Source organism: Hibiscus syriacus, unplaced genomic scaffold (assembly GCF_006381635.1).
Source record: "Hibiscus syriacus cultivar Baekdansim isolate YM2019G1 unplaced genomic scaffold, ASM638163v2 tig00110186_pilon, whole genome shotgun sequence".
In the NCBI taxonomy this organism is placed as follows: Eukaryota; Viridiplantae; Streptophyta; class Magnoliopsida; order Malvales; family Malvaceae; genus Hibiscus; species Hibiscus syriacus.
The window spans coordinates 466,765-478,041 of record NW_024062617.1 but is presented as its reverse complement, the minus strand read 5'-3'; the positions used below and the strand labels follow the sequence as shown (position 1 = coordinate 478,041).

Sequence of the window (11,277 nt, the reverse complement as noted above, 5' to 3'; positions counted from 1 at the left end):
ATTTATCTAAGAAAACAAAGGAAATAATTGAAATGGAAAATTCTCTCAAGTGACGTTTGGTTCGCTAAAATGTTTACGATAGAATTGAAATATGTGAAAGAATTGAAATATGTGAAAGAATTGAAATCCAATTTCATATTCTGTCTGGTGGGTAGGAAATGGAAATGGAATTGGAATTCAATTTCATATTTTGTTTGGTTCGTAAACATGTCAGATGAATTTGATTTCAGTAATGTAAAATGACAGAATTGTCCTTCTTATTTTTTTCTTTATTTTAGTTTGTTTTACAATTTACATGTAGTAATATATTATAAAAAATTAAAAATATTAAATTTTTCATTTTTTTGATTGATTATTCGTTTCAATAAATTATAAAAATCATTTTTTATTCAATAAAAACATTGACTTAATTGAAAAAAATTATATATAGAGGGGTATTATTATAATTATTCCTAAATATATAAGGTAAAATTATATATTTTTTTGGGTCGGGTCCCATTTTTTTCACCCTAAACCTGAACTCGACCCGAATATCACACTTAAAAAACCCGACCGACCCGAACAAAATAAAGTTTCACCCGACCCGACCCGAATATATGAATTAGAAATCCGACCCGAAATAATAAAAAAATTATTTTTATTCAATAAAAGCAGTGACTTAATTGAAAAAAAATTATATATAGAGGGATATTATTGTAATTATTCCTAAATATATAAGGTAAAATTATATATATTTTCGGGTCGGGTATTTTCACCCTAAACCCGAACTCGACCCGACCCGAATATCACACTTAAAAAAACCGACCCGACCAAAATAAAGTTTCACCCGACCCGACCCGAATATATGAATTAGAAACCTGACCCGACCCGAAATAATAAAAAAAATATTTTTATTCAATATATGAATAAGTTACCAAAAGATTGATGAGAGTAGTATGGTCAAATTTCAATTCCCTCCAACAAGGGAATTGAATTCCATCCATTTTCTGATGGAATTCACTTTCCATCATTTGATGGAAAGTTGAAGCCATAAAGGATTCAAATTCTCTTAGAAAACTTGAATCAAACATGAAAAAGTGGTGGAATTAGATTTCAATTCCACCTAATTCCAAGAGATTCATACTAACCAAACACCACGGTAGTGTTCTCAACCCCAAATCAAAATTTTATGCAGCCTGATTTATTAATAAATTGAATCATGGATTAATGTAAAGGTAAATTACTTGTATAATTAATAAACACAGGGAAAGTTCTATTTTATTTATTTATCTATAAATTTTATCAATCAATTCACTTAATTATTCTTTAATAAACTTGAGATGAACACAAAATAATATATGTTTAAAGAATCATTTGATAATAAATATTTATACTAGAGATGTTCAGAGATAACAACAAATTCTTTAACCAATAACCACTAAGGTCACTTAATTGATGCAATCATATAATTATTTAAATAATATAAATTAAACCATTAGTTATTAAAAAATTAACCTCATAATTGATTTAGTTGTACATGAATAATGACAAGCATACATGACTCACAATAATTTTAATTTTTTCATATTTATACATTCAACTAATTTAATTTATTTTCATTTTATAAATCAAAATATATTAATGATTCAATAAATATAACAATAGTTTTTTGTTTGATAAATCTGAGATGAATATAATGTAATATCTGTTCAAAAACTCTTAAATATTTGACAATGAACACTCATCCCTTTGAGACTTAAATGGATAACAACAAATCTCTTAACTATTAAGTTAGCTTTCACATATAACGATAATGATAACACTTATCTTTAATTTTAATTATCATATCTATTAAAAAAAACTTTAATTATCATAAGAGAGGATGCATCCCGTTCCTACCAACTCCGCTTGCTCCGGTAAGAATTTAAAGTAAAATTAGAAGACATTTATCCTCCTCAAAACTTTGAATATTCTGTAAAATGAATGATAATTTGTGCAGGTAAGCAAAACAAGGGAAGCCTCATACCCCATTATTTTCCCCTACCTACACTAACATAATCAAAACATAAACACATAGGAAACGACACTATATTTTTCCATCGTTGAAAGTTTATCAATCAAACCATATGGTTGGAGTGAATAGTTTGAGCATTGTAAAATCGAAATCCTTGAATGGATCCCATCAATCCATCGAAAATGCTACAAATTGTATAGAACATTCTGTAGCCAAATCGGGTATCATGAGATGGGCAGATGGCTCTGTAGTCATTAAAGTTGTATAAGAATAAACTGAAACATACTTTAATGATTCTATTCACATAATACAGTTCAAGTATTTGATGAAATGCAACAATGGCATAGATAATAAACAAAAAAAAACTTTTTAAAGAAAATGAAAGCTTCTATAAAACTTTCGTACCAGTGAGCGAACATGAAGTATGACCCATAAATGGACGAAGGAAAATGAGAGTATTATTGAAACTGGTAAAAGGGAAGGCTGTGGACCATAACGATCGACGAAGGGTCATTGAATATTATGGATTTCGTAATACTGTTATGAATTTTGAAACACCGCTACAAGAATAAGATAAATGTTGTTTAGATATTTAGGCCTTCACTAAAACGCAGAGCTGAAGACGAAAATGAAAGTTGCTTCTCAGCTTTTCGCTTGTTTTGTGCTTATGGACTTCGGCTTTGCAAAAACAACAAATGTATTTTAGTTTTAGGGATGATCATAAACAGTAGTATAAAGATTGATTAAATTGTTTGAATATGTAAATATAGAAAGTTAAAATTGTTTTTATCCTAATTAAAAGGGAGTTGTAATTATTTATTAACAACCATATTCTGCTTGTTTTTTTTAGTAGCATGTGATTTGATTGATACAATCTAAGTAGTCAAATGATTTAGTGTTTAAAATTCATAGATTGTTATATATGAAAAGACCTCAACAGGGTTGAATAACTAGCAGTTTTCCAGTAATTTTTTGGGTGGAAATCATTACAGACATGCTATCATCAGTACAGATAATTTGAGCAGTTGTGTAAGATGATGGAAAGGTATGCTACCAAAGACTAAACCTTTTGTGGAACTTGGAGAAGAGGGGGTTCAAGAATAGACATCCTCGAAATATGCTTTGTTGATGAGTACCTGAAAAATAGTAGTCTCATCAATGAAATGAAATGTTACTCCAAAAGCTCACAAAGGTTTCAATACTATGATTTGTAGAGAGAGATTCTTATTAGACCATGCATTAGGTTTCATTTTTTTAAATCTCCTCGATTTATTACTGAAATTAAAAAATTTTGGGAGTAAATTAGATATAAAATCTTTGTCTAAAGATCTATTTGATATTTTAACAATAGTTAAGGTGTAAAACTAAATATTAATCTTTTTCTCAATATTATCAATCATCAATTTGTTACATTTTAAATTTCATTAGAGAAAACTAAGACTTACTAAACATTAATAACCATTAACTAGTTTACCCATTATAAAATTGGGTAAACTATACGTTTAGTACTTAAGCTATTAGTTTTGTTTTGTTTCAGTACCTCAACTTTCATTTGTTTTAAAAACCATACTTAATGTTTACATTTCGTTTCGTTTTGATATCTAGTCGCTAAAAACTTAACGGAACTGCTACTAGGGATGGGCATGGGTCGAGTTTCGGCCAACCTGACCCAAACTCGATCCGCTTTTTTGAGATAAAATCCGAACCCAATCCGAATCGACTCCAAATAATAAAAAAGTATTATTTTTATTCAATAAAAACAATGATTTAATTGAAAAAAATAATATATATAAGGGGGTATTATTGTAATTATTCCTAAATATATAAGGTAAAATTATATTTTTCCCTAGTTGGGTCGGGTTGGTTATTTTCACCCTAAACCTGAATCCGACCCGAACCGAACATCACCTTTAAAAAATCCGACTCAACCCGAATTAAAAAAACCGACCCTATCGATTCGAGTCCCATGACCGTCCTTAACTGTTACAACATGACAATTTTTATGGGCAAATTACATCATTATCACTCAACTATTTTCTCATTCATATTTTGGTTGTTGAAGTTATTTACTTTTAATTTAATTACTTAACTTTCAAATTTTTCCTAATTTAATCACTCTAACTTTCAAATTTAATTATTTTTATTTTAATTATTTAATAAAAAAAAACTATCATGTCAAATTTTTGTAATAAAATAAATTAGAGTGATTAAAACATGAATAATTTGAAAGTTGAGTAGTTAAATTAAAAAAAATTAAACTTTAATGACCAAAATAGGAGTGAGAAGATAATTAAGTGTTGAATGATATAATTTACCCATAAAATGGCCAGTGAAACAGTTTCGTTAAATTTATAGCAACGGGATAAAAAAATAAACGTTTGGTATGATCTTGAAATAAATAAAAGTTTAAGTACTAAAAAAAAATAATTTAGGTATTAAATTTGTGGTTTACCCTATAAAATTTTGGCTTTCAATTGATTTACTTTTTTACTTTGTTCGTGCGTAGGGTCAACACTAAATACGATAAAATTATATAATCAACCTTAAACATGACGTTCGCATTGAGAAAGCTATGTAACTAACTAATATTTGGTACAATTTCTATGTTGGAAACGACGTAAAGCCAATGCTAGAAATGATTTATATATATATTCGAAATAAGTGAAGTTAAACTTAAGAAGAAATTTGACAGAATTATTGAATTTGCTCAACTTTTGAGATGTGCATGACTTAAACACTAATAATCATATATTATTAGTTCTTAATTTTTTCTGTAGTACAAGTGTTTTTTTTCCTTTTAGTGAACTATAGATGTATGTAGGCATACTTTGTTCATAAAATAGAACTTTACGTTAGCCATTATAATTTATTTATGTAACTAGGAAAAGGGTATAATTTAGAAGTTTAATGTTGAACTAAGTCTATAGGATCTTTGTAATCATTTTAAAAGAACAAGCATCAAAGTATATTATATACTATAGTATAGGGACTTGTAGGATACTTTTACCAAAATAATTTATACTTTCCGGCTTTCTACCCTGGATTATTTCTCTGTTCACTATTCTCTCAGCTCACCACGAAAGCTCTTAATTGCAAACTCTAAAATTCCCAACTCTGTCGTATCAGGCTTTGCCCAAAATACCCTTTTCTTCATTCAATGTCAGCTGAGTTAACGTCACCGTAAAGGAATTCGGCCCAGGGACCTGTTCGTTAGAACCTACGGCCGCCGCAACCGTGGTTTAATCAGGACCCTCTCCGGCTCCCTAGACGACTCCGACTCTCCTACAATTTCCCTAGAAACGGTACCGTCTGAGGACATCTACAGCTTCCCTTTCGCCACTCAAGAGTCCTCTTCCTTCTGGCCCTACTCCCCAGAATTCAACGACAACGTTTACAAGGACCGCGCTACAACTGCCGTTGATCCATCTCTAAGTGATTTCCGTCTTGAGGAGATCCAAGAAGCAGAAGCAAAACCAGATCAAGAAAGAGGCAGGGGGTTTTTCTGTTCCCTGGATTTCGCCCAGTTCGACATTGATGGAAGCTCAGGAATTTGGGGAACACGTTGACGAGGTTAATATCGCGCTTGATGGATTGAAGAAAGGTCAACCAGTGAGGATCAGAAGAGCGAGTCTCTTGTCTTTGCTTTCGATTTGTAGCACGGCCCAGCGATGGAGAGTTTTGAGAACTCAGGGGTATGTTTGGATTCTTGCTGAGGTTTGTTTGCCCTAATTTAGTGATTTGGGCATCTGGGTACTGTTAATTTTGTGTGGATTTTTTAATTTTGAATGTAGCTGGTAGCATGAAATTTGCGTGGATTAAAGGGTGTTTTTGACTTGTGGTTTTAGGCTTTTAGGGATATATTCTTTAATGTTGTGTGGAAACACGATTTTGAAGAGAAAAGAAAGATTTGGGTTTCATTTGTTATGGGAAGAATGAAATGCATAAATTATGGATAAATAGTTAGGATTTAATATAATTTATAGTTGAATATTATGGATACATGGAATTACCAAATCCAAATTTATATTAAGAATTTCAAATGCACTACTAACTAGACATCTAATAAATCCATGGTTTTGAGAGATACTCACAAATGTTACATTTCAAAGTATATTACTACTCATTTATACTATATTTGAAATCCAAATCCAAAATTTGAAATCCAAGTTTCCAAACGCTACCTAAAGTAGTGTTTGGAAATTTGGATTTTAGGATATGAATTTAATTTAAAAAAACAGTGTAAACTATGTCATGGAACATATAAAAAAGGGTAGTGTAAGGAACTTTAGCATATAAGGTCATCCCTGATCAAGCTGTTCAGCTTGTTTATCTTTCTGAATTTATTCATCAAGTTTTTTTGGTTGGATACTTGCTTCATTCTCTTTCTAAAAGAATGATATGGAATTATGGATAAAAGATTGAGTGGTTTTCCTTGAGTATCTTTTGTCTTGTTTTAGGCCAAGGATATGCATGATTGTAATGTTGTCTTTTGGAGTGGTAGAATTACTGTGATCCACTCTGTAATCCTTACTCTGGCTTTGCAAATATGTTAATTTCAGAATGGCAAAGACAATACTTGATGCTATTTTGGGTCTTAACTTGGATGACACCCCAAGCAGTCTTGCTGCTGTTGCCCTTTTCTACGTCTTGACTACTGATGTAAGTTATTCAGCCCTTGAAGTTGCAAGAATATATTAGAATTCATTTATGCATCTCGATTAGGAGTTGTAGCTATATTCTTTTTCACTTGTTTGCACCAATACTATTTTCATATAGGTAAATCAAATGTTTTGAACACGTTGATCGATATTTCTATGAATTTATTATGTCAGGGTCAAGATGGGAGTCTCCTGAAATCACCTAGTTGCATTCGCTTTCTACTTAAATTGCTGAAGCCAGTCATCCCCATGGCGAAAGAAACCAAAACAGGAAAAATAGGCTATAAGCTTTTGGCATTACACAAGGATGTCGGCATCTCACGGAATACAACTAAAGTGTTGAATTCAAGCTCTGCTGACATTATTTCCAAAGTTGAAGAAATTCTTGTTAGTTGCAAGGAAATGAAGTCAATATGTGGGGACAGTAGTGATTTAAAAAGGCCTGAGTTAAGCCAGAAATGGATAGCTTTGCTGATTTTAGAGAAAGCTTGTTTGTCAAAAAATTCTCTTGAAGGTATCTTCTTGAAATATCCAGGAGTTAAGCATTTATATATAAACTGTCATGTTGGAACTGTAATGGTAGTTCAAACCTGAACACAACCACATATGTACATATAATACATAGTCATACAGTTGGGTACTTTTCTGCCTATTTTCTGACTGCTTTCGTGCTTTTTAACATTGGTTTCGATCATTCAGATATAACTGGCATGGTAAGAAAAACTGGCTGCAGTTTGAAGGAGAAACTAAGAGAGTATGGAGGACTTGATGTTGTCTTTGAAGTGGCCATGGAGTGCCATTCTGGTTTGGAGGTGTGAACTTGTATGCTATATCTCATTTCGGTTCTGTTGCATTTCAATTGAACGAGATTAATAAATGCTGCTTTAAATAAGAGTTGTATTTTCACTGTTTTACATTAATGAAGCATTCACCGGGAATTGGCAAATTTTTATACATATGTTTGAAATTATTCATTGTTGGTGGTGTAGAATATAATGTGTTAACTTCTCTGCAGGGTTGGGTGGAGCAGAGTTCATCTTCTCCTCTTATAGAAGATAAAAAGGATGTGCAGAGCCTTGTGCTGCTTTTAAAATGTTTGAAAATCATGGAAAATGCTGCTTTCCTCAGTAGCGACAATCAGGTACTAATTATGATTTTGAGTTGTTTTGTTTTGTATTTTATTTTCATTATTTTAAAATGCTTCTAGACTCTAATTACTTTCTTTTTTCTTTGATCATAGAGTCATCTGTTGGAAATGAAAGGGAAATTGAATTCTTATGGATCTAGAATATCTTTTGTGAAGCTCGTTATAAGTGTAATCAAGATTCTCTCAGGTAACTGGTACTGTAATTACTACTTCGAAACATCTTTTCTTTTTTCGTTCTCTTTATCTGTTGAAAGACTTCGTGCATTCTGATTTACCGAAGTCATTGCTTTTAGGGATTTATCTCAAGATTTCTGCATCGTCCGGTACTGAAAGGGCTTGCAGTAGTTCTCAGGCAATGAGTGATGCTGATAAGTTTGCTCTAACTGCAGACTGTAAAGGTATTTTGCAGTCTGATATCATTAAATATACCTTTCTAGTGGCTACCATCGGACTTAATTGATTCTCTTTAACTTTGCAGTTGATAGACATGATGTTGTCTCCACCAGTTCGTCTGAAAAGTCCTCCAGCTTGGAATGGTCCTTCTCTGGAAAGAGCTTTAATACATCCCAGAATGATCCAGGGACCTCCACTCTGTGGTTGGGTCATTCTGTATCTAGATTGTTTGATGGAATACCTGGAATAAGCAATGGATCAGAGACTCTTTGTGAGAGATCTGATCGTAGTAAAAATGACAAACAGCAACTTTTAGAGGATAGTCAAGATCCTTTTGCATTTGATGAAGATGATTTTGTGCCCTCAAAGTGGGATGTACTATCTGGGGGGAAAAAGATATCTCGAACTAAAAGATATGAGAAACTTGAGCTAAGAAATAGAAAAATCCAAGATGAGCATCATTACCAGTTTACAATGAACCAACAAGAACCTAGGAATGAGGAAATTTGCCAGATAGAATTTAGCAATGAAGAATATCTTCATTGTAGGGCAGCTTCTGGTTCTCAAAGTACCGAAGAAGAATATTCCAACCTTATCTCAGACTGTCTTCTTGCTGCTATCAAGGTATTATTGAATACGTAGTATATGTTTCATCTAACCATTGGCAGTGCTTTTTTAAGCTTCAGTGGGTTGATCATACTTTATTCTGCTTCTTGAATCATTCATTATTTATTGGTTGGATTGAATGGGCCTGTGCAATCGGATAGACAAAATAAAACTGGATTTGGTGTGTAAAACATCTTGATATCCTATATGTTTTCTCTTACACTAGTTTATGTCAAATAGCGGGGTGTTATTTTGCCAGGTTTTGATGAATTTAACGAATGACAACCCTCTTGGCTGTCAAAAAATTGCTGCCTCTGGGGCCATGGAGACCTTGTCTACATTGATTGCAAGCCATTTCCCTTTATTCTGCTCATATTTGCCTCGCGCCAGGAAAATGGAAGAGGCTTCTCTTAGTGTATATCTTGATGACCAGAGTGACGTACCGCTTACTGATCCGGAGTTAGATTTTCTCGTAGCCATACTCGGTCTGCTTGTAAACCTAGTGGAGAAGGATGAACAGAACAGGTTAGTTTACCTTTTTCGTATTTAGTGCAGTGCCTTACAAAAAGGGCTATTAGTCTTTTCTTTTTCCTTTTGGTACACGGCCACTGGCACATGACAATTGCATGCCACATTTCTATGCAGATCACAGCTTGCAGCAGCTTCTGTTTCTTTACCAAATTCAAAAGGGTCAAGAGAGGGGAGTCGTATGGCTGTAATTCCATTGCTATGTTCCATCTTCCTCGCAAACCTAGGAGAAGATGATGAAGCTGGGGAAGTTCTGCCTGGGGTGAGGACTATATATGATTCAGAATCCGCTTCTATCCCATCATCTTGCTAACCCCTCTTTCCTTGCACTCCTCACGACACGGAATATTATGTTTTTTTTATGCTAGTGGGTTTGAATATTTTATCATGTTTGACATGCCTTAAATATTCATTCTATTGAATATACAGAAAAATGAAGATGCCTTGCTACAAGGAGAGAAAGAAGCGGAGAAGATGATTTTAGAAGCCTACGCAGCTTTACTACTTGCATTTCTTTCTACAGAAAGGTTGGTGTATTCTTTTATCTTTCCCAGTACTTCTTTCGATGCTTTATAACTAAAACTGTTTTTTTCCTACTTTGTCATTGACAGTAAGAGCACTCGAAATGCAATTGCTGATTGTCTCCCGAATCGCAGTTTGTCGATTCTGGTACCTGTGTTGGAGAGATTTGTGGTATGTTTTTTATTTAAAAATACCATCAAATAATTGAAGTAGCAGCAACGTTAGTATTGAGATATAACCCTCATTGCATTGTTTAAATATATGAAAACTTGGAAAAAGAATGAACATACCCATGTTCGGTGTTTACATCCGGGCGGGGATGGACTGAAGGCCGGACACCCCTGAAAATTTCAAATTATGATATATTTTAGAGATTTTCTTTGTATTTTTCTATCGATAATCTGTTTTTTCCGTTTCTTGAAATTTTAGACATCCACCCTTAGCATAAAATAATGCGTCTATCCCTGCATCCGGGTCCGAGTAATAAATTTTAACTACAAGGTTTATGGTCGTGATCATTTCGGTTTCATTGCTTGATATGCCCTTCAATTGACTGGAAAGTAATTTACTCAATTTGGCCTTTGAATCGTGAAACTAACTGAACATATTTATGCAATTCCGTAAACGGTTACGCTTTCGATTCTCTTTGTGCAGGCGTTTCACTTGACATTAAACATGATTTCTCCAGAGACTCATAAAGCTGTGAGTGAAGTGATCGAATCGTGCAGGATACCATGATAACTGATGAAACATTTTGTACAGCCTAAGCCCTCCATTTTAGGTTATTAGAAGTTTGTTTTCACAGAATGCAGACCGCACCCGCCGACAGGGACGCGATTGGTCCGGCCAGCAAACTATATTGAAATGAACCACATATCTCTGTTATAGTCCATTGACCCTTTAGTTTGCTTTCTCCCTCGCATTGTAAAAATAATGTTAAATGAACATATATGTATTATATTTTTAATTTGAATATAACAGAGGGACCAAAATCATAATTTGGCTCTTACAATATTAGTTTGACTTCCCAATTGGGTATTACAATGAACCAAGTAACGTTACACTTTGTCTAATAAAATTAACATTTTTATTAGAATATGTAATAAATGCACTTACACATTAGCAAAGAATTATAATACTTCACTTTCTAAAAATATTATAATTATATTTATTTTGATATTTTAAGAATTATTCATTAATTGATAATGTATGAATTTATACATTGTTAGTGTATAAAATATAAATCAATTTTCATAATTTAATTTTAATTGTACTAACAGTTTACATTTTTTTATCACATGTCACATTTATTTTAAATATTAATTAAAAACGTTGTAGAATTATATTAAAATTGTTTTAGTTTTACATAAATTTAAGACCGTTAAATGAGTGAAAATATATGGCGGAAAATAAATCATTGTTTTATTTTC

The 11,277-nt window shown here is 32.6% G+C and overlaps 1 protein-coding gene across 3 annotated transcripts; it reads left to right on the top strand.

Moving 5' to 3' along the window:
• The first annotated feature begins 5,078 nt into the window (after positions 1–5,078).
• LOC120217213 (wings apart-like protein 1) lies at positions 5,079–10,861 on the top strand. 3 transcript variants are annotated; one of them, XM_039214410.1, is made up of 13 exons: positions 5,080–5,685; positions 6,553–6,652; positions 6,826–7,165; positions 7,351–7,463; positions 7,667–7,792; positions 7,892–7,985; positions 8,092–8,196; positions 8,277–8,815; positions 9,057–9,322; positions 9,443–9,587; positions 9,755–9,852; positions 9,937–10,018; positions 10,502–10,861. In XM_039214410.1, exons 1-13 carry the CDS (start codon positions 5,528–5,530, stop codon positions 10,583–10,585), a joined length of 2,250 nt encoding a protein of 749 aa, XP_039070341.1. In that variant the 5' UTR covers positions 5,080–5,527; the 3' UTR covers positions 10,586–10,861. The 3 variants fall into 3 exon arrangements, with proteins under 3 accessions (XP_039070342.1, XP_039070341.1, XP_039070343.1); XM_039214412.1 differs by having other exon boundaries at positions 5,673–5,707; XM_039214411.1 differs by lacking the exon at positions 8,092–8,196 and having other exon boundaries at positions 5,079–5,685.
• Positions 10,862–11,277: the final 416 nt, after the last annotated feature.

Excerpts from the sequence above, each read along its gene's own strand:
- LOC120217213 (XM_039214410.1), top strand. The coding sequence starts at position 5,528 with ATGGAAGCTCAGGAATTTGGGGAACACGTTGACGAGGTTAATATCGCG. Across the intron at positions 7,793-7,891 it reads TCCTCAGTAGCGACAATCAG|AGTCATCTGTTGGAAATGAA; the intron begins GTACTAATTATG and ends CTTTGATCATAG. Across the intron at positions 9,323-9,442 it reads GAGAAGGATGAACAGAACAG|ATCACAGCTTGCAGCAGCTT; the intron begins GTTAGTTTACCT and ends ATTTCTATGCAG.